Genomic DNA, 24,759 nt, shown 5'->3' with positions numbered 1-24,759 from the left:
GATGAAGCCTTCAGCTGTGACTTTGATATGGGATCTGAATGAAGTCATCACATCTAGTGTGGCTGATTGGCTTTCCAAGTGTGACACTGCAGAGTGAAAAAGTGTTCTAAAGGTTTACTTTTTCTTTGCCACTTGAATAAGACTCTCAATTCAAGTCAATCACAACTGAGCCTAGTCTTGGCCGACTGAGACATCTTGTGATATTTGGCTAATGGAAGCCACCGCTTTATTGTACATGCCTATTTAGTTTTCCTATTTTTTTTTTCAAGGGGAGGGGGTGTTGGAGGAGGGATAATTTCTGTGAAGATCACTTTGTTACCATTGCGCAACCTCAAAACAATACCCAATCTTTTCGAGGGAAACGTACAACTGGCTTGCATATCCACACACATCAGATAGTTTCCATTAGGAGCACAAACAGTGTTATCAAAAGAAATAAGTTCGCACCGTCCATCGCTGAAGGCAAGATATGGTGTCTCCCTTTTATAGTATGCAAGGCATTGCTGCTGCACCACGCTTCTTCCCTCATCGGAGGGTGGCCACTGATGTTGCCATGGCAACGAGAAACCATAAGGCATCCAGTCATCCAATCTTATCACACAGTGACTCAAGGAATTCACCCCACTTCCACCGACTGGAACCTGAGTTTTTTTCTTTTTGTTCGTGGGAAGGTGGAATCCTCGTTGGCACGGTGATGGAAGCAATGCCTCCCTCACAACTGGGCACATTGTCAATATCAACGATGTTCGAGCAGGGAAGAGGAAAATGAAACATTATAATGGCGCCCTCATGAGCCGTACTCCTCCCGCGATGCCAGGGGTCGGACGCGGAGCGCCAGCACATCGTTGTCCATCATGAGGTCGTAGACGTCATCCAGTTTCTTCCGCCGCAGGTCCTGACCGTTGATCTCCAGGATCTCGTCACCAACATGCAGGAGGCCTGCCAGGATCTTGGCCGGGTGTCCATCTCCCAGACGCGTCACAAAGATTCCTGCAGTGCGGGTGGGAAGAAGGGGAGAATAAGAGTGGTGATGCAGGAAGAATGCAGTAACTACAGAAACATCAAAAAAGCCATAATAAATGGCCATAAATTTCTTAATACCTAGTTCAGTCTGTCAGTTTAAAAGTCATCATACTTTCTGACTTAGCTGTCTAGCAGTTGCTATAAAACATACCTTGCTCGTGCACCATTATGTGTATCCCCTATTTGCATTTCACTCACGCACAATCACACACACATGCACATAGGGTATGTACTTATACAATACATACATTTTGCTCAAACTACTGTAGTAATATGTCATAATATTATGCAAGACTGTCTATAATTCCTGTATCTTGTTACATGTAGCAGTGAAAAACTATTAATTTTTGTATCAATCTTGTGTAAAGTAATGAAGAAAATACATCCTCTGAGAAAAAAAAAAAATTATGTTTCATGTGCATAACAAAAATGAGATGCACCATACAAGTGATTTAAAATGATGAAAGGGACTAATTCTGAGATCCATCTTATCACACTGTTCAAAGTGAAATGCCTCCATGGTGGAGAAAGAGATGAAAACGAACAAGTGTAATGGGAAGGGGAAAAGGAGATGGGTGTATGATGTAGGGGAGGGGGAAGGGGGATTGAGTGTAGGGTGTGTGGGGAAAGGGGTAGGAGATGAGATGAGGGTGTAGAGAGAAATGGAAAAGGGGATGAGTATTGGGTGTAGAAAGAACAGGAAAAAGGGGTGAGTGCAGGGTGTAGGGGAGGGGGAAAAGGAAATGAGTGTAGGGTGTGCGGAGAAAGAATAAGGGTGTCAGTGTTGGGTGTAGGAAGAAGAGGAAAAGGGAATGGGTGTAGGGTGTAGGGGAAGGGGAAAGGAGAATGAGTGTAGGGTGTATGGAGAAGGAATAAGGGTGTCAGTGTAGGGTGTAGGAAGAAGAGGAAAAGGGAATGGGTGTAGGGTGTAGGGGAGGGGGAAAGGAGAATGAGTGTAGGGTGTATGGAGAAGGAATAAGGGTGTCAGTGTAGGGTGTACGGAGAAAGGGAAAGGGGATGAGTGTCGTACGGACAAAGGGAAAAGGGGACAAGCATAATATGGTACAGGCTTCCGCCTATAGCATATGGGACATGAGTGTAATAGGGAGTAACTGGAAAGGGGAAGAAGGGTATGAGTGTAAGGTGTATGGTGTAGGGTAAAGTGGGAGAGGAGGATGTGTGGTCAAGAAAAGTGTAGAAAAAGGTTGAGTATAGGATGTAGAGGGAGTGGGGATTGGGCTAAGAGTAAAGGAAGGAGGAAAGGGGACTGAGTGTAGGGAAAATAAGGAGAGAAAGAGTGCAAGGGGTGCAGGGAAGAGGAGTGGAAGGGTAAAGAGGAGGGAGTGGGGAATGGTGGTGGGGGTATGTGATGGGAGCTGATGCCAGAGTTCTGTCAGCAGTTCTTTCCCCCCAATCTAAAAGGAAACATGAATAATTTCCTTCATGTTGGCCACCATGTCATCACTTCATCCATAATCTGCACTTCCTGGAGGGACTAGCTGTCGTCTGCAGCTCCAAACATCTGCTTTCTCCATTTTCTTTCCTCCGTCCCATCAAAACCACCCCCTCCCCCCCCCCCCTAAAAAAAAGAGACAACTGTAAAACCAGAAATATTTGCAGCATGAAACTTTGGTGAACTGGAGCCGAGGGTCTTTTTCGCAGCATGAAACTTTCGCAAACGCCACTGGCATTCAATGCATGGCGTAGACAAACACTTTTGGGTGCATTTTACTTTCGCGAATCTTAGTTCCTCACAAAATTCGCGAAAGTTTCATGCACACGAAAATTTCTGTTTTTGCAGTATCTTTCTCTGATTCATCTATTCAAACCCCATGACCGTTCCCCCCCCCCCCCCGCCCGTTTCCATTTCCTACCAAGCATGACTGTGTATATTTCTATAAGCCCATATAAGCATGTTCTCCTCTTTCATCTCTTTGTTTCGTTGTTTGTTTTCCTTTCGCTACTTGTCTTCCTTTCCAAAGATCTCAATGAAACATTGCCAATAAATGTCACATTCATCTTACTGCTTTTTATTTTAATCAACTCCCACTCACAACCCTTTCCCACTCAGTGCAAACTTTTGTCTTTAAAATCTAATTATAGCGTACTACCCTTTTCCTCATCATACTTTCTCTTTCTGTCTGTCTGTCTGTTTGTCTGTCTGTCTGTCTGTCTCTCATTTTCCCTCTTTCCCCTGTTTCCTTGCACTGGGGGAAGGGGGTTAGCACTTCAATTGTTTCAGCTCTATTTCTTGATTTTACCGAAACTGATTTATTGATCTTCAAATTCAAATTCATTTTTTCCAATATCACATTTTTCATACAATTGGAGAATATCCACGTAAAACTAAAATATATGAACATACATAAATTACACTATATGTTTCACATAGTTCTATTTTAGGAAAAGAGAGGCCCACATAAAAGACAAACTTTATGAGATGTGGACCACTCAATAAATTGAACTTCCAGAAGAGAGAAAGATCTTGTCACCATTTATAACTCTCTTTCCCTCCTCTTCTGTGCTAGAAATTCTCTTTTCTCCCCACTCTTATCCCCTCTCCCTCAGCTCTTTATACCCATTCTGCGTTCTCTGCCACCAAAACTATCTTCTCTCACTCTCCTCCCACAATGTGTAGGTCAGCCTTGTTTGTATCAATCCCCCATTGTTCTCAACTCAATCCCGCCCCGACTCCACCTCTTTGCTATCCCTTTCTGCGCCAGGGACTTTGGACAGTGTCTACAGCACTATGGGGGTTGTCTGTGCCAGACAGCAAGGGGGTTAATCCGATGCAGCATTCCTTTCCTCATCTTTTCATGCCAGTGGAAAAATATTTCCTGGTCTTCTTTTTTTTTTTCTTCTAGTCTTTGTAAAGCTTTTCTTTGTAGCAGAGTTCTTTATTTTTACACATTCATTTACAGAACCTCGAGAGATGTACTAGTCTACACAGGTAATTGTAATCCCATCCTTCTTGTTCCAATGTGACACATTAGAAACTTAAATGTCAGTTTCTCTCTCTATCCTTGGACGTTAAGTGCAAACCCAACCAGCAGCCTCTGTCGGGATTTTTCCCACGGCCAAACGCTAACAGACATCAAACTGCCGACTCACCTCAGCTCCTAATCCGGGGAATGCGGGGTGGAATTAACTTCAAGTTTTTTTACTTCCTCAAAGCATTTACACTGTCTGTAATTCTGATCAAAGAAGGATTTTCTCCCTTTCTTCATTTGATTGAATCTTCTTAAAATTTCAGCCCTTTGTCTGAAAATAGACACACGGAATATCCTAGCATCAGTACTCATTCATTCTTTTAATTCAAAAGTGTGTGTATATATTCATAAACAGACAGATAGGTAATTAGATCTTTCTCTTTAATAATCTCTTTTTTGTTTTTTTTTTTGTTTTTTCTCTCTCTCTAAATATATATACATACGTGTATATGGATAGATATCAAGATAGATAGATACATACACAGACAGATAAATAGATAGATAGATAGATAGACAGATAGACAGATAGGTAGATTGATAGATAGACTGGTTAATTGCTGGTTGATTGATAATATACAGCCAAAGTGAGATCCCAACATTGAGTGTTGCAGTAAATCCCCCCCCCCCCCAACCCCCTGTCTTTTACATTTCTCTTAACTTTCCTCATGTCTTTGTGACCTGATTTGTCTCTGGTCGCAGCTTGGCAGTAGAGTAAAGCAGCGCAATGTGATACAGGGTGACCCCATGGTCATTGACACAGGAGAGGTACATTATGCCAACATTGACCACAAGAGGGCAGCATTCCCAAGTTCCAAGTAATAGGAGAGGTGGGTGAGTGATGCGATCTGGCGAGTCTATCCAGGTGTTTCACATTACAGATATTTGCACTGTAACTTCCTCCTGTGAAACAAGTGATGGCAAGGAGCATCCTTTTACAGGAACATCTCCTTTGTGAGTGACGTCCCCTCCCCCCCCCCCCCCCAACCCTTTGTTTTAAATCAGCTAAGATTAGCAGTCGAATCTGTGAATCTAGTGATCTAAAATGTAGTCATCTGGTGATGAAAATCTTTACAGGAGCTGGTTTGGACTTGAAATAGAACACTGGGCGACATTTAAAAATTTGTAGCGTGACACTAAAAACCACAGATACACCTGTAGAAAGAAGGAAAGACAGCCATGTAGATAACAACCAACCTTTACACAGACATTTTGTAGGAAAAAAGAAAGAAAGAAAAAAGTGCCACATAGACAAGTTCACATCCACCTAAAGACTGGGAAGGGCCATATAACAATACAGGCAAATATTTTGAGATGAAAAAAAAAAAATATATATATATATATATCATTTCTAGCTTGCTATCCTCACTGCAAAGTAAAACTACATGCCATTTAAAACATGATTTTTTTTTTCTCTTTCTCTCCCTCTCTTTGTTCTCTCTGTCTGTCTGTCTGTCTTTTTCTCACTCTCGTGCTAAAGAAAAAAAAAATGTGTCAAAAGGAGATGTGAAGCTTCCATGAAATGATTACCCCCTGTAGCGATCATTATTGAGGGATCATTCATACGAGACGGGGATTATCATCAATTTTTATCCCCCCCCCCCCCACCATACACACAAACAAACATGTATACACACAGTTAAAAAGAGATTCTTCAAGGCATGACACAATGGAATGTTCAGAAGAGCGATTGTAGTTGCCCATACAGGTGTGTTAGGAGTGGTAGTCATGGGTATTACTGTAAAAGTGGATATTTTCGCGGGACTAATTTTTCGCGCTAGGCCGGGTCAGAAGAGTTTCGCGTGCTTTTAATTCCGCGGAATCAAGACATCACGCACAGGAACGTATGGCAAGCAAAAATATTCGCGTGTTTTTATTTTCGCGCTAGTTTCTGATTGCGCGAAATGCGCAAAAATTTCAACACCGCGAAAATTTCCACTTTAAGAGTATGATGCTTCCACCACCCACTAAACCTTGTCTCACACAACAAGATCTGGTTGGGTCCTATTGTGCCAGGACTCAAATACAATACTATACGGCATTCTTTCATTTCCCTCCATGTACCCAAGCTTACGTTGCATCCATTACAGACATGTATCTTGCCCTTTTTCAGTATATATTGATGGAATACCTTTACCCAGTCATCGTTTTTGCAGCAAACTCTGATTTGACAAGTTTAGCCTGATGTGTACAGAGTGGTGTCATGATAATAATCAATACACATCAGTGATCATTCTCTTTTTTATCTTTCTAGAAGATGGCTGCTTTCAGTGTGAATTCCACATAGAATTGTATATGCTCTGCCAAAATATTCACAGTGTTATATGTCACAAATCATGCACAACTGATTTGCACTGTTGTACATGTCCACGCTATAATTACCAACAGTGACTACGTATGTACAGTACGCTTAGAATAAACCCAAATGTGAAGACCAGGGCCCTGTTTTGTGAAGAGTTATAACTGATTATTTAGTTGATTTCTATCATAAGACTATGGCAGTCTGCGTGGTAAGGAAATTTATAATCGATTACATCTTCTGATAAAATGGGGCCCAGGAATGACAACCTTGTAAACAGCATTGCAGTATCCCAAAGGATGCAATATGTTTGTTTGTTTGTTTGTTTGTTTGTTTGTTTGTTTGTTTGGTGTGTGTTTTTGTTTTTTTTTTGTTGTTGTTGTTTTTTTTTTGTTTTTTTTTTTTTGGGGGGGGGGTTGTGGTAAAGCAGGCATTCTTACCTTTCCTGCACAAGACAAGCACATTAATGCATTTTGGAAAAACAGTATTTTCCATGAAACTTGCAGTATATTGTGTCCCCCCCCCCCAAAAAAAAAAAGACATTACAAATTACTGCAAAAGAGTTAACAGTGGGCATCTCAGGAGGACCAGTTTTAATGAAAGCTCTCCACGCTAGAGGGAGACAACCTTGTCTGCATGAACACAACATTGTTTTGGGATAGCTTCCGTCAAATCTTACCATCCCCATGACTTGAGGTCCCCTTGGCAATGTAGAACCCAAAGGGTCCGTTCGGCGGCTTGACCAGCTGGATGACCTGCGTCCCATCCGGCTTGACCGCCAGCAAGCGACCGATCTTGCGCCCATGGGTCGGCAGCGTCACGTCGGTCTCCTCCGTCGTCCGCTGCGGCCGGGTGTAGGCATCTTTCAAAGATGACGGCGATAACGGGGCGGTTTCCAGGCCAAGTACGCTAGCAGACCGCCTGGATTGAGTGGGCATGTTAAGAGTGTCAAAGGGGTCACCGTACCACACTTACTTGCATAAACATAATACTACATGTACCTCTAGCAGAAACATGCCTGTGTTTTAGACCACAGCATTCAGTTTTATATTCATGACATGGTTTTACTCAGCCAGGGTAACCCTATCAACCCCATTGCTCTCCCAGACAGCATTGCCATTGTTATTTTTAAACAAGGTTAAAAATGATACTACCATAATAAAAGGGTTATAAGGGGTAAGACACCCCATCCTCATATTTATGTGGCCTTCACACTCCTCTCCAGTAACAGAGAATTAACCCCCTTTGCATGCCAAGGTACTTAAACTGTTACGCTATTTTAATCAGCATTCAGTAATCTAACCAAACTTGACTTACACACGTAATTGTAAAGTTAGCCGACACACTCACATGTACCGATGTGTGTACTGTAAAAGTGGAATTTTTTGCGGTGTTGAAATTTTCGCGCAACCAGAAGCTAGCGCGAAAATAAAAGCACGCGGATATTTTTGCATGCCATATGTTCCAGTAGTTGATGTCTCGATTCTGCGGAATTAAAAACATGCAAAACTCTTCTAACTTGGCCACGCGCGAAAAATTAGTCATGCGAAAATATCCACTTTTACGTACAGTATCAGTCCAACAGGAAGAGCCATGGCAACACAATACAGCTTAGGGGGATTAGCTAATCTCTATTCTCTAACAATTGGTTTCCAGACATCTATGCCACACAGGCGAAGAAATCGCTCCACCATGCATTGCCAACTGGTGAACATTGCACAGTAAGGGTTAAAAAGGTTGTAATTCCTGGTCATATCTGTTGTGTCAAGTTATTCTGGGTTGAGTTGAATGCCGACTATCGAAGCTAAACTTGGCCATAATAAGAACAGAGAGTGTGCACACCATTCGATATCACTTTCATTTCTAGGAGGCAGCATTACAGTCGCCCGCATCTGAACACTTGAACAAAAGAAGAGTGTGGAGTACGTCGAAGGTACTTCCCCAACTCTGATTACTGTATAAATGACACTTCTCATTGCCATCTGATACAGTGTCACTTCAAGTAATCCTGCCCCGGGTTCATCTAACAGGAATACTCAGGACCTTCAGAAATATGGAGGAAGAGATTTGAGTTCTGTTGCCAATTTAGAGAGGATAAAAAATGTTTTTTCAATAAAACTCTTCAATACCAAAAGTCAATAACAGCACTTAAAAAGACACTGGTGAAAAAAAAAAGAAGAAGAAAAGAATAACGGCAAACAAAAATGTCGGTATCTGAACTGGCGATTCTTTTTGATATGCACATGAACATTGCTGCTTTGAGATGTCAAAAACACATCCTTCAAAGTCAATGACATTCCTTTGTTTTGTTTGTTTGCTTGCTTTTTTGCCCCAAGGCTAGCTGGTGACATCTGACTGACCTTTTGCCATAGAAGCCGTCTGAGAAGCCCGAGTCACTGTCCTTGTCTTTTTTCTTCAGCAGCCCTGTGAGTGACCTCAGAGAGGGGGACTTTTTCAGCTGAAATAGAAGAGTGCGACAAAGTTGAGTCAGTGTTAGGAGCATACATATACACTGTATGAATTATAAGCAATGTTTGTACATTTGCCATTTTTTTCCCCAGTTGAAATAAGAAGTAAACAAATATGTTGCATTCATTTTAGGATCATTCATGCACGAATGAGCAGCGTTTGCACATTTGCATTGCTTTGTTTTCAGTTGAAGTAAGACAGACAGAATTGTGTCGATATCAAATATATGACTGAGCAGTCGTGTTCACACTGATTGCACAGCACTTTTAGAGCAACCTATCAGCTGAGCTACACTGACAAAGCACAGTGCTCAGTTTCTATCCACCAGGAAATTAATTGATTATTAGTTGGCAATTAATCGTGCATTTCACTCAACTTAACTCTGTAAAATGATATATCACTATCTAGGCAATATCAGATCTTGCATGTGAAAATAAATTTTCTCACATGCAAATGTCACAAGTGATCAAAGATTTCTAAAATTGGTCCTGCAATGAAAAAAAAAAACCCACAAAAACAAAACAAGAACATACTCGTATACGGAACTTTTCATGTTGCACATAGGAAAGTTGAATTTATCCTACAGTCCAAAGACAGATAACAACCCCATGACCCATGGATTTCGAGAAGAGAAAAGGGGACAGCTACAGTTGTACATGTCAACAAATGTTGCTAGCTGAAAACCATTATTAAGATGTTACACAAGGCTGTAGGCAATTTGTTGGTTCTTTGATTTTTCTTTTCTTCCTTGTCAGGCTTCAACTATCAGTCGTCAACTGAAACTTTCCCATGCAGTAGTTTATCCATGGCTGGGCATGTAGCTAATGTATCAAGGTAAAATGACACAATAATGTGGTTTTATTTATCCAGGGTAGCCCCTTCAGTGTTGCCACTGCTCTACCAGATGGCCCTGCCATTATTACTACCCCATCGTTACCAGGTACCCATTTGTACACCTGGGTCGAGAGGGACATCGTGGGTATGAAAAACATCTTGTCCAAGGACTAAGAACTCAGCAGGATTCAAACTTGGCATATCCATTTTGAAAGCCAAGAGTCTTATCCACTATGCTACACTGCCCCATTGATTTACAATGTATCTATCAATGCATTGTACATATGCACATACAGTGTAAATACATTATACATGTATGTACCTACATTATCTATATGTTTACAATGTATATAATGTTTATATAATGTCTGAATGAGTTGATGTACACAAATGTATATTTGTAGATTCTATGTGTATGTACAACCCTAACTACATATCAAATTTTAACAACACGGGGGTGTTTCAAAAAGCTGTTCTTAAAGTTACAAACTACTTTAAGGACGACTGGTAATCAGTTCTTGTGCTGAATTATTGAAATCCTGATATGTATGGCACATCAAAACGTGTTCCAGACGTTCTTAAGTCGTTCGTAACTTTAAGAACAGCTTTATGAAACACTCCCCAGGTCATAAGGGTAGAATACCTGTGGGAGACTAGAGCTGATGCAAAATATTTCAACATCTCAAACTTGGTAGACTTTTGATATTAAAAGTTCTAGAAGGTCTTATCATACTTGGTTCATGTTGCTTTTAACTTCACTCTGCCAGAAATCTGAAACTACTTGAACAAGCGAGAACTGAAGTCTATTTTATTGAAACATAGCATACCATTTCAGATGAATGCAGATCATGTACATGATTCTACAAGATTACAAATGCTGATGTAATTCCCTTTACAGCAATGTCAAATAAAGAATGCCAGGAATGCACTATTAATCAACGATCACTATACAAACATCGATCACTAATTATGACATCGAATGTCTCACACAGACCTCGTTGTCCTGATATAACCACGAAATTGCCAAACTATGCCTGCGACGTTCTCTTGACGGTCGAGCCATCCCGAGACCAAACGGCTACCAGCCCACAATGTTTAACAGTCCGGGCATGTTTAACAGTCCAGTGGAATGAATCGCACACAAGGCCGGCAAGACATCATTGCGGACCACCTCCGTCAAGGAAAGGATACTCTGCGACACTCTTCGCTGTGGACAACCACAGACAGAAGTCAAACCCTTCTCGCTCAATGGATACAATAGGGCAGAGGACGAGGAAATAGTTTCGTTTGAGTGACTTAAAGGGATTGATCAACCTCCCATAAATGAATCAAGTCAAGCCTGACTGCTCTTAGATCAATTCCATGGCAAGCAGCATTAGCAGTGTAAGGATGAATGAGATAAAAATATATATATATATATCTTTTCTCTCTATCCCTCCCCCTTTCTTTCTCTCCTGTTCTCTCTCTGTAATAAACATATTTTGGAGTTGTGATGGCATTCCACACAATACAGAGTACCTCGTGCTCAACAGTGATTGATAACATGTAAATAAGTCCTGGGGTTATATCTCAATATACAAAAGAGGCCAAACTTTTGACTCCTATTACAGGAAGGATTATCTTTTTTTTCTTCAGATTGGAATGCTCTCCACCTGAGGAAGCAAATACAATATCATACAATGGTTCACCTCACTTTGTATCCGATTGCACTGCTCAGTAATTGCTTCCAATTACTTATGGTTTCAAAGAAAAAAAAATGCTCTCTAGAATTTCCTGTTAACTAGGCTAATTGCTTAGCAGCAGGGGGCAGCACATCCAATTCTGAAATTGAAATCTGCCATGAATCGATAGGAAATCAAGATGCAGACAGGATAATATGATTTCCTAAGAATTGTCATGTCATGCATCACCTCAGCTGTGGAATAATCTACCTGAATGTATAAATCAAACTGACTCAACAGATAAATTCAAATCTATGTTGACGACTTTATACTTGTTTATTGAATAGTCTCATGAGTGAGAATGTGTAGCTGGTAATTGTTGTTTTGCATACATCTCAACATTCTGAAACTGAGTTGCTGTGCCTTCCTCGTCAATCCTTTCTTTCTCTCTATTTTTTTTTTTTCAGAGCTTGGAGACATTTTAAAGTGTCGTGTTAAGTGCTTTATAAATATTGTGAGTTATCATTATTATTATCCCTATGTCAACAAATCACATTGATATTAAGATGCTTTTTGTTAATGAGTACAAAATTGTCCTCCCCCGACTTTCGGATCCTTTTGTTGTAGCGGGTCACATATTAGTGTATATTGTTTATTTTTATTCTAGTTATTTATCTCTATCTACATAGTTTATACATTAGAAGCACCATGACATTTATGCCCCTTTCAGCCACTTTATGTGTGGGTGGTATTAGTGACTCTCTGATTGAGCAAACCCAAAGCGGCTTACATATAAAGTCAAAGTGCTTCGGGAGTGCCCCTGTGCCCAACTTTTATGTAAAAAAAAAAAAAAAAAAATGGGGTATGAATCACCTAACTTGGAAAGGGCTGAAGAGTGTATGATTGGTCACTTAATTTCAGTCACATGTTTGGCTCTAGTATATGTCCATGATGCATGTGATCTATATTGAGAGATAACAGTCGCTGGAAAAACAAAACAAACAAACAAACCAACCCACAAACTGATGTACAAGAAAATGTTTACAGCCTGACTCCTACACTTGCACACTTACACCTGATGGCTTGGCACGATAAAGTGACATGGATCAAACTTCATGCGACCTTGGCGAGCCAGATCTTGATATGACATAGGATCTGACCTTAACTGACACTCATCGGAACCGTCATCTGTGCCAATTTCTGTTTCTTTTTCTGATATCTGGCACAGTTTGGCATTAACACAGATATGATATGCACGCTATATCACTCCTTTTTAGGTCTCAATCTATTACAAAATATATCCTATATATCACATATATTATGTATGATGTAAAGTGCATATGAAGTATATAACATCATATACAGGATTCACACACATAGGCACACTATTTCCTCTACCTTCCTTGCTAAAATATCTTTTTCTATTTCCTCTTTTCCACTCTTTATTGTTTATCTTACCAAATCATATTTATACATATATATATCTTACCATGAGGCTTCTGACATGATCTATTTATTCTATCCTTTTCCTTAATATGAATCTATCATATTTGCATTTTTCCTTATTCTTCTTGCTTCTCATATTTCTCTCTCTCTCTCTCTCTCTCTCTCCTCTTTCTCTTCCTCCTCCTCCTCTCATTCACATGCTGTTTATTCCCCCTTGTGTTCTCAACTCAATTTTTAGGAAATATGACAAATCAAATAATCATGCACATATTTGTGTAACAGAATTGGATAAGTTAGTTAAAGGGAAAATCCAGTAAAAATATACGTTAGTCTGAAAAGAAAGAATAAAATATTATGAGTTCAACGGTAGAATTTTGATTGAAATCGGGTGAAAAATACGGAAGTTGTGACATTTTGAAGTTTCACTACTTTTTCAAGAAACAGTTCTTGAACAGTCAATATGAATTTATAGCTTTCAGTCAAATTTTTACCATTCAACTCATAAGATTTTACTCCTTTTTATCAGACAAACTTATATTTGGACTGGATTTTCCCTTTAAACATCAAAGATGTAGCTTTCCAATTATGAATCCTTCTTCTCAATTCAATTTAACCCTTATTGTGCTTTGTTCTCCGATTGGCAGGCACCCTTGAACTCTTCCTTCACCATTTGGCACAGATGTATGAAAACTAACTGTAATTGTTAAAGAAGAGATTAGCTAATCCCCTTACACCCCATTGTGTCCCCATGGCCTTCCTGTTGGATTGAGGCACATTGCTACACCTGAGTGGGCTCGCTAATCTACAACTAGGTCAAGTGTGGGTGGATTACTGAAAGCTAACAAAAAAAATCTTGCCAAGTCAAGCTTATGGCATGAACAGAGAGAAAGTTAAATGTTTTGATCCATCCATCCATCCCTCCATCCATCCATCTATCTATCTATAAATCTATCTATGCACCCATCCATCCATCTATTCATCAGTTCATCCATCTCTCTTTCTCTCTGCTCCTTTTATGCTTGTAAACTTGCATCAATCTGCTATCTGGTTTAATATGACAAGAGTTATGAGTACATTTACTCATTCATTCCTGTTTGTCTTGCAATTTCACAAATACTACCAAATATTATTTTTATCTGAGTGGAATCTGTGATCACTGGTTTTAAACTCATCTTCATCAAGATCTTCAAAGCTTGAAAAATTTTCCCTCCCTTAGCTTGAGCCTCAAGAATCTCGTCTCCGAGTTGACGCACATAATTCTCAACCTTAACATCCCAGCCAACCATTCCTTCACACATGCACAAAAAGAATTTAATAAAAGAACAAATGTGACCGTTTTTCTGCAAACAAAATTAGCGGGAGATGAGAATTTGAAAATATATTTCCTGCTGACGTACATCCGTCCTTGATGCAACTGGGCCGAGATCCTGCATGCCGATCTCCTTTGGCCATCTCTATCTCTCTCTATCGAAAGTCTGTTTTCTAATTTGGATATCAGAGATTCAAATCAGCGACTGCAAAAGGTGAGTCAGTGGGTTGGCAACGAAAGGGCGCCAACTCCAACAGTTGTGGCACACGACTTCTTCCTCAGCACCGATAACATCTCAGATTTTTGTCGAACAGAAATTTTTACGGTTGTTTTTTTTTGACCGGGTTGGCAGTGATTCTTCTCAGTATATCTACAATGCATTGTGTAGAAATCAAATGTTGAGGAGCCGATACATAAAAGTTGGCCACATTTTTGGCCGAGGTTCGACGTGAAAATGTCATGATTTACGTCATAAAACATGCTGAGGGATGCGACTTATGGGGAGGAAGTTAATCCCTTCATTCCATAAATTTGTGCTGTTCTGAAATACCTTGGAATTAAAATGTATGTTATATCTCATACATGCATATCTTCTGCCATGATTGCCCTCATCTTTGTTGGTAGGTAAATCCTCAATTATAGGTTTGATACCTGCTGCTCGAGTTCCAATATTTCTTTCAAGGTAAAAAGACTATCTCATGTAATCAGACACTGTACCTCTTGCATTCTGCAACTTCATTTAATTTTTTTTTTCTTCCAAGTCTTCTCTTCCTTCAGACAACATCAGATTAACAACCACCTTTCATGGCAATTTCTTGGCATCCATTTATCATGTCTTTGCTTCCTTTCTTTTTTTTTTTTTTTTGGTTAATTTTTGCTCATTTCACACATATCTCTGATTCCATATGATTCTTTGTCATCTATATGATCACTCCCCCCCCCCCCTTAATGTAACATCCCCTCCTAAGCTGATTTGATTTTATATTTTTCACCTAATTGTCAATATCCCAATCATTTCTGTAATCCTCCCTATCATGTCTCTTTAAATTTCAACTCTTATTACCAAGCACCCCTGTGACAACAAACACAATTATAACAAAATTTCATTGCGCCAAAATAAAACATCAGCTCCCCAAATTATTATCATTGGAGTCTATGGTGCAAAAAATTCCCTTTGGTTGTAATGAAATTTCGATATAGCTAAAGAAAAATACCAGTTCTAAGGACTTCATTGTAACAGAAAGTCGACCATACAAGAGAGCCTGCACTTCCTCTGAATGCAACTCTCCGAACCCTCCCCCTCCCCCATAACCTTCACTGTTACTATTGACAGGTGTGGCATAGGAGTCAGCAATAGACAATTAACAACGTTTCCTCTTGTGCTTAGCCTCCGCCCAAAATTGTGGCTTTGTTCCCCTTCCCCCTTCCCCCCTTCCCCCATTAAACGAACATATCAGCACACCACATAAGCATATTAACACCATTTGTTCTGGAAAGTCTACCCCAGAAAATAAAATCCCCAAAATAGAGTTTGGAGTACAGAGACGGGGCCTATTTTGTCTGTCTGAGGTCGGAAATAATGACGCGAAGGGCCAGTCAAGTAGGCCTATACTGGTAGATAAGTGTTATTCAATGTGCTGGCTTAACAGTTGAGATCTCAACCCGTTGAGGACGGTTTAATTTTGCTACAACACACAATTCCCATCCACAGACGCTTGCCCGAGTATACTCGAGACTCATCCTCAACGGGTTAATATGTTCGGGAATGGATGGATGTCCAGTCTTGCAGCATTGACTGAAACCTGAAATGCTGCTCATCAAAATAGAACATACAGCTACAAACCCCTTGCATAAAGGAGCATGATGAATTCTGTATAATGTACAGATGGGAAATTAAGATCCTTGGTAGCCCGATGGTTCTATTCAAAAGATAAGATATGTATGTTTAATGCAATTACACTTGAGTTATGATCAAATATTTGCTGTTGTTGCTTTTTTTCATGAATTCCTATTTTGCATTTTTGATAAGAGATAGTTCCTGCAGTGTATCACTAGATATCATACTTTCTCCTCACTGAGTACACTATTTCACACAAAGCTCGCAGTCATTTTATTTCTTTTGAAACAGAAATGTCAAAATGAAAGTTATGGCATAGTTTACACACTCATTATGTTCCACATTCACAACTCACTTCACACCCGGTCCAAGCTCTAAATGCAATCAGTCAAATGCAGACTCTATAATTGCTAAAATATCAAACACCCCTACATGTACCTTGGCAATATAGTGCAGTGTGTAGAGGCATATGTCACACATGATATATATTTCACATAGTACATGGTACAACACTTGTATGTGCATTCCCATAAAAAGCATGCCTGTGACTACACGTACATTTGATTCAGGGAGACGATACTAAATAAGCTTGACTCTGTGCAAACCCCTAAAAAGACAGTTTAGCCTTGTGCGAAATAAAGTGATGACACATTAATCTACCGTCTGATATCAGCTCATGATGGCTACAGGCACCGAAGGCTTCCCTCCTGGGCTAGTGTTGTCATGGCAACAGAGAAAGAACAAGTCCCAGGTCTCTCCTAATATCGCCAGACATGTCAAGTGATATTCTCCTCCCAAGAGAATTCTGTTTTTTTTTTTTTCTTCCTATGAATCATGGCAAGCGGGGCCACAGAATTTTTAGAATGTTAAAGTTGTTTTTTTTTATTTGTTCAGTTACACTGTAGCTCAGCATTCAAGGCTACAATGTACACAGTAGCCTCTCTCCCAGGCTTTAACCAGCAATATGTAATATCTTCAATTTTCATTCAAAATGCCTCTTGAGTAAAGACTATACCTTCTTTGATCTTCCTGTAGTATACAAACAAACAAACATACACACAGGGAAAAAAAAATAACATGGAATACAAAGGAGGGGCTATCTTTGCTCATTTGTTTTTGTTTTTTACACTCCTATGACAGCATTTCAATTGAATACAGTAGGATATCATGAAGTATTTAGAGGTTTTGGCCAGAGCAAAATTAGTCAAACAAACAAAAAACAAAACAAAAGAAAACAGAGAACAGCATAATTCAGCCAAATTGGCATTCTCAAAAATTTGCCTGATTTTTGACATCAATGTAAAATTTTCACACATTTCATGCGATAAGAAACTAGAGTTAAATATTTTTTTTTTTTTTTTTTGCTTGTTACACTGTATGTATATAACACTATTTATGTTATGATTCCTCGGAACTAAAATCAAGCAAAATTCATCTTACCCGGCTGAACACATAAAGTTACACACAAGAAAATTTCCACTTTTGCTGTAACATTTTAGAGTATGATGACCATCTGATAGCAGCTACAGTGTAAACCACCTAAAGATGGCGCCCTACTGCTACAATAAAATAGACTTCGCATTCATTCCCAGCTCCAAAAGAAGTTATCAAATTACTGTATGTGCCATATATCTAGCATGTCTAATTTTCTGCAAACTGAGACTTTGCGACAATTTTGCAAGTGGTTAAACTCGCTATCGTGGAGTACAGCACAGTAAGTCATATTCATGTCGGGATCAGATTTCATATTTTTGCATGTTTTTAAATTTGAGAATAGCACTGGACTCAAGAAATTCACAAAAATAAAACCTCATTTCTAGTCTGTTTTGTTCTGTTTGCGTTTGTTACATACTCAAAAAGCTGCATCACTTTGTTGATCCCTCGCATTCATCCCCAAACTGAATCAATTCTCCTTTGGGTTTATGCCAGGTTTAAGCGTGTGCGTGTGTGTCTCACACAAACACACTGCTATAGCTTCTGACCTTTGGAGCATTGAGAATTAAGGGTTTCTGGGATGAACACTGAACTAGGGCTTTCAATGGCTCAGTCAGTAGAGCACCGGGCTAGCAATCCGGAGGTCTCGGGTTCAAATCCCGATGGAATCCCATCTTCTTTGCTCATTCTTCCACTAATAAAAATAAAACCTCACGAAATATGTGGCGTACACAGTACTGACACCTGGTACACCTGTGACACAAAGGGTTGTCTGTTTTCTCACCTTTGGTTTTTCCACCGAGTAACTGTCCTTGTTTGACGTCGACGAGAGCTTGTCGAGACTTAGCGCCCTCCGCAGCTTCTTTTTCGTCTTCTCCACCTTCTCCGACAGTGACGATCTTGACATGATCGAGAGCTGTGAGCCCGAGAGTTTCTTGTAGCTGTCATAGTCGCTGTAGAAACATAGGCAGAGAAACAGAGAATACAAGGGTAATTCATAAAAATCACATACATGTTGTAATTTGGAATGCTTCTTTACATCACTTCTTAATAGCCTACTTAAAGTCACATGCCGTTCTCTCTTCGCCGATGTATGTGTTTGATGTGTGTGAATACTTGCCTTATTAAGAAATACTCTAAACATAAGAACTTTGAAATGAAGGTAGTAGTTGTGGCAATGTCTCATGGAAATCCAAACTAAATTTGTAATCATCAGTGCTATGATGCATTAAAGTATAACACATTACTTAGAAAAGCATCTGAATAAAAGACTTGCGTTACATTTAATCATCAATGATGAAAACTAAAATTTACACTGACATTATTAAAGTTAAAAAAAAAAGTCTGCTTTGATATTAATGTCAATTAATTTCACTCAGTTTACAAGTTTCTCTTCCCTGGGAGAACTCCATTATATTAACCTCACTTTTGCAAGTACAAATAAGAGAGTGAGGCAGCACCCCAATCAATTGTACATCCCTTTTAATTAACTGTAACGAGGAACTAATCACCAAATTGGGAACGTGCCAAATTGTTGCACACATGCTTCAGAGAGTGAAACATCTACATGGAAGTCTATTTGTATCTTCGCAAGTAGCATGTTAGATGGTGTGTACAACACGCCAGTCTTGGAACTCATCGAAAGTCCCAGAAAACCACATTTTTGTGGTTTTGTGCTGTGTCTCTTTATCACAGTTTTCACTCATCATTGTTAGTCTGTCTAGGGGTAAAGTAAAAAATTATCTCTTATCTAAGCCGTTTGACGGTCATACAGAATCATTTGTTTCGGTTGCAAAATTTTTCACAGGCCTTTCAATTCCCAACTTTGTTGCTGATCATCAAATTGGCAACACAAAGTATAGAATTAAAGCTCTTGTCATTCTTTCAATATTCTTTTTTTTATTTCTTTCTGATTTTGGTTATGTTTTAATGAATATACCCAAATCAACCTGATGTTTTTACAATATCAGATACATTGCACTATCTACAATAAAATTCAGAGACACTTGCACCAATCTCATTTCCCATTTCATTCACAGCAAAGAAAAAGGCTGCAATGCTAAGATTTGGAGCAACTTCAGAAGGATTAGATGATCATTCAATATCAATGATCATAATGACTGCACATTTTTGTGGCTCACACATGTGCCTTTGGAGACTCCCATGAATTTGATTTATGATATCATATGATTAATTAAACATCTAGGGGGATTAAAAAAAAAAGACAAGTGATGATTAGGCAATTAAAGATAAATTTGATTTATGATATATGACAAATTAAACATCTAGGGGGATTAAAAAAAAAAGACAAGTGATGATTAGGCAATTAAAACTTAACACCGGGGAGCAATATCACTTTTCATTGCTGCATCGAAATCCGGTCTTATCTCCCAGAAAGAAGATATGAAACAGCTCAAAATTCAATCACAGGTCATATTTCTTTTCTGTCAGATGTAATGTTGCATCATATACCAGGGACATGACACAATAGATCAGGCAGAAGAAAGTGGAGCCTTGTGGCAACAACCAAAAAGTGCACGACGCACAAACGAGATTGTCCTCAAATTGTCATTCTCCGGATGCTTTCAGAATTAATTTGAGCCCGTAGTCCAAGTTCTGATGATTCTCACCCGTGACAGGCGTTTCCGGCATCAGACTACATAGTCTACGTGACGCACAGTCAGACAGACTTATAACATGTATGACAGATATTCCTACCCATGTGATGAGAGGAAGGGGGCGGGAGAAAGAAGCCTACAATAACAAACCAACAGACACAAACACACACAATACAACAGACAAAATTATTGTGTGTACTTCTAAACAAATATGAGCAACCACTTGCTTGTCAGTCTGTCTGTTTGTCTCAATGGTGGTAATAAAAGTAGTAAAAATTGTAACATTAACATTTGCTGCATGCCACACGCACAAGAAAAGCTGCCATCAAATTCCTAGTTGACACGATGTTAACTGTAAGCAAACAAAATTGCAAAAATCTGCTAAGACTGTGACCATGTTGTTATAAAAACATGAATAAAATGAGGTGCAGTGGCAGTTTTTTGACTGCATGTGATTGCTCAGCCCCTGATTGCACTGTTGATGACATGCTAGTCCAATGGCCAGTGGAATCTAATTTTGCCATTAGTGCTACAATATAGCTTGACATTGCCACAGTACTACATTGTTGTACGTCAGCCATCATCACTGGCCATCTTCTGTAACATTATTGCGCACAGGACATCAAATTAAAGGGGAAATCCAGTCCAAATATAAGTAAGTCTGAACTTACGAGTTCAACGGTAAAAATTTGACAGAAATTGGACGAAAAATAAGGAATTAATGACATTTTGAAGTTTTGCTAATTTCTGCAAAATAGTTCTTGTACAGTGGATATGAATATGCAAATGAGTGAGCTAACCATGTCATAACCTCACAATTTTCCATTGATCATGTACAAAAAAAAACAACAAAAAATGGCGAAAATTCAATGTTTCTATCATTGAAGTCTGAAACATGATGTTATTCCTGGTTGAATAACTTCAGAATAGTGATCAGTTAGATAAACATTGTACAAGGATTTGAGCCTCAGGCATAATTGCATTTGAATAAATAACTGAAAATTTAAAAATTTTATGCACAAACTATATGGCAAGTTGTGAGAGAAGGACATGGTCATTTTGCCATATGCATATTCTCATTGACTGTTCAAGAACTGTTTCCCAAAAAATTAGCAAAACTTCAAAATGTCATACCTTCTTTACTTTTCGTCCGATTTTCATCAAAATTACACCGTTGAACTCGTAATATTTTACTCTTTCTTATCAGATTAACTAATATTTGGACTGGATTTCCCCTTTAATGTCATACATGAAATACCAGTATCAGATTATTATGTCCAATCAAGGTGAGTCATTCATACACTATTAACACTTTGTGTGCTTTGACTGGCGACTGGCACAAAATACCCCATAGCATTGTACACACTATGCAAGGTCCACGGCACAGAGCGAGTTAATGAAGACTTTTTAGAATGCGATGCCCATCATCAATCATGGTGAACAAGACAATAGAAATTGCATTCTCATCCTCTGCACAGCAGATGGACGGCAGACAAAAAACCACCAACAGCCTAATCATCCCGACCATCTGGGGGGGTCAATGATGTCACACACGACCACGAAAGCTTGCAATACGACCACAGAGATCAACCAGCTGGACGTATGATTGGCAGATGGCTAGAGGACATTGGCTTTTGAAGCACAAAAAAGGGATGAATATAATCGGCGGTGACCTAATTCTCCTTAAATACACTGATGAGTTGCCATGGAATGGTAATTCCTTTCTCCCTGAGCTGACCAAGTAGTAAGTGTGGATATTTTCGCACAGAAAAATGATATCTTTCTACAGCACCTATTAGAGCAATGGCAATCCAGACCATAACGAATTTTCACATGGAAAAGTATCATAAAAGATGTTGTATGTAACTCTTCCACTTCATAAGTAGCCAATGATGCAAGGGTACAGATTTGCCAGGTTGTCTTCACTGAGACTGTATTTATACAGAGTACTACCAATGGCTGATCTTTTCTTCCCCCAATCTTTCAACTTTTTTTTTGGTACAAGAAAGTTTAAAGAGGATTTTAACACAGGTAATGCCATAATAATCTCATTGTATTCAACTTTGTACAATATACTGAAACATACTGAACTTGTTACAGTTCTGTTTGTTTGTTTTTCTTCTTATGTAGAGTCATTTTGAACACTGAGTTAACTAGCTCTTAAATGTCTCCTGTTTTTATGATACAGTCAAACCCCGCTTAGTGGCCACCTGCCATATATGGCCACCAAAACACCCCCCCCCCCCCCACGGAGAAAAGCCGTGTTAACGGCCCTGTCTATAGCGGCCACCTGCATATAATAGCAACTTATTTCTGCTCCCTTAGGTAGCTGCTCTTGACAGGTTTGACAGTGCATGCTAACACAAAATTTTCAGTGAAATGCTGAAAAGAAATAGATTGATGTAGGATGTATTTGGCTTCATTATGTGTAACTTTTTGCACTTACATACTTCACCATTTTCAAATTCCCAAGGAAGTTTGTTTGTTTGTTTGTTTTTCTACCTTGCTGACATTAGGAATTTAAAGAAGTTTCAAGGAGTCTCCTGACAATCGAGTAAAGTTGGCCACTTTTCCGGGCACAAGAAGTACATAGAATAAAGTGTGCAGTACAAAAGTAAGTGGTCTGATCATCACGCAGTGAGTGGCTCGAAAGGAGCCAACACTACAAACTCACCTCTCTGGGACATCCACCTGAAAGCACAGACAACTCTTCAGAACTTTCACGCGGACACCGTACTTCCGAAAAATCCTGGCTAACGATTCCATGTCTCTGAATACACCTTCACTGACCATCAAAAGTAATATGACAACAATAATAACAACAAAGACACCTCACGAGGAAGATGGTTGATGGACACGTCCAGAGGAAGATATCGTCACGGTGAAAGATATCGTCATGATGAGAGAAATCATCCAAGGAGCTCCCTTGAGAGCAGCTTTCACCAGCAAGATTCACTCTATACTATTCAATCGACATCTAATCAGCATGCTCCGAATTTCGAGAATCGTGCCAGGCAAGCGGTTCGAGAAAGGGAAATGACGAAAGCATAGAGAGAGAGAGAGAGAGAGAGAGAGTCAAAGATACAGCCTAAAGAAAGAATGACACTTCAAAAAAGAAAAAGAACGAGAAAGAAGAAGGAGAAAAAAAAGAGGGGGACGTTCCAATTTTAGCATGCCTGCCTGAGATGTGATGGCCTGATCTAGATGTCTTAGTCAGAGACCACGGTTTTGCTGGCAAAAGATTCATCTCGTCTCGTTCCCGACGTGACACACGCGCACTTGGCTTGCTTCCAGGAGGGGAACATGGAGAGCCCGGCCGGAGATTGAGATGGAGGGGGAGATATAAAGAGGATAGCGAAACGGATCTTTGCCTTCTCTGGCTTTGATGGGTGCTTGCTGATCATGCCTCCCTCCCTACAACTCTTGTTAAATCCCTCGCAAAAAAAAAATTGATCACGTGCTGTCAGCGCTTTAAAGCTACTTTCCCCCCACCCTCACAAAACGTGAAGTCACATCGCAAAGTAATGTGACACCATGAATCCCAGAGGATACAGATGTGTTGGAGAAGGGGGGAGGCCCTGCGAATTCTGTGATATCGTTTTCCGTTTTCTCACCAGCGCGGTGGTCGAAACCCCTTAATTAAAACATCCAAGTTCTTGGTAATCAAATCAGTGGCGAGCCAAAGTGGCCCCTCGACATTATCATTAGATCAGATATCGTAAGGAGAACTTGCTCTCCCCCCCCCCCCCCCCCCGAACAAAACACTTACCCCTGAAACTTAGCCACATACCACTAGCATAATATTCACAGTTGTGTAGAGCTGAAATATTATTGCAGTATTTAGAGCTTTCTTTATGGTCAAATTGGGGTGCATGTCAACCTTTCTGTTACATATTGGTGACTATACATATGTATGCATCATAGTAAATGAATTATGTACTCATTCAAAAAATGAGCATGTATTAAATTATGTAAATTCAGACAAAGCTGTATTGTGGGCTCTCCAAGGCATAAAGTGGATACTTTCTTCTTCTTTATTCTTATGGGGGGGGGGGTGGGGGGTAACAGAAGATACAACTTTCTTCCTATGTTGAACCAAATACATGGATGTCCTTGTGACATCTAACATCCACTTAGAAGTGATTTTTTTTTATTTTGTGGTACATGTAATTTGTGGCTGATGTAACAATACGCTACACAGCAGATGCAGGGGCATTCGTCCAAGAAGAATTCCAGTAGCAATGGCGTATAAACTCGTCAGGTACCATGAAACGATTGACTCATGTGCACAACAGCAAGACTGTGAAAATCAAAGTTACATTTTTGGAATCGCTGAGTAAGCCTTGGCCCAGCTGAGGGAGACCTCAGATTAAAGCCGAGGATGTCTTCAAGGCCTATTCACCCTCACGATAATCTTCATCGGCCATGGTGCAGATGGGTTTCCCCGCCCGACCAAGTGACGCACACCGTCACCATCACTCCCAAATGCAGTCATTGGCAGGCGACGTTCGAGAATAGACTGTGATCACACACACGATAAGATCTTCATACAAGTGTATGACACTGACCGGGCTGTCAAACTTTAACTTGATCTGTCATTGTTTTTGTTGTTGTTGTTGCTGTTCTACTGCTATTGCTAAGTATAGCAATGATGCCTTAATGCATTGAGCAGCGCTGGCCAAATTAGACGCATGATGCAACGTCAAGTCATCCGCTCCCCGTGATCGAGGAATGTGCAGGGACGACCGGCAAAAACCACGTCTCCCGACATTATCGCTGGTCGCTTGCAGGAGCTGTGTTCGCCATGCCCCCAAACTCTTCCAAAAATGAAGTTGTGACTCA

General features: G+C 39.8%; 1 protein-coding gene across 1 annotated transcript in view; it reads right to left on the bottom strand.

The window, feature by feature from the left end:
- Window positions 1-787: 787 nt before the first annotated feature.
- The window catches only part of LOC140240932 (uncharacterized), an 88,809-nt gene continuing 64,837 nt past the window's right edge, over window positions 788-24,759 (bottom strand). The window contains exons 7-10 of the mRNA XM_072320703.1: window positions 18,084-18,252; window positions 8,670-8,767; window positions 6,989-7,230; window positions 788-990 (exon numbers count right to left, since the gene is read on the bottom strand). Of these exons, the coding sequence (XP_072176804.1) occupies window positions 788-990; window positions 6,989-7,230; window positions 8,670-8,767; window positions 18,084-18,252 (712 nt within the window). The remainder of the gene's footprint in view (window positions 991-6,988; window positions 7,231-8,669; window positions 8,768-18,083; window positions 18,253-24,759) is intronic.

Source organism: Diadema setosum, chromosome 17 (assembly GCF_964275005.1).
Source record: "Diadema setosum chromosome 17, eeDiaSeto1, whole genome shotgun sequence".
NCBI classification, from domain to species: domain Eukaryota; kingdom Metazoa; phylum Echinodermata; class Echinoidea; order Diadematoida; family Diadematidae; genus Diadema; species Diadema setosum.
Note: the sequence above shows the minus strand (reverse complement) of the source record. Positions and strands in the feature narration are given on the sequence as shown.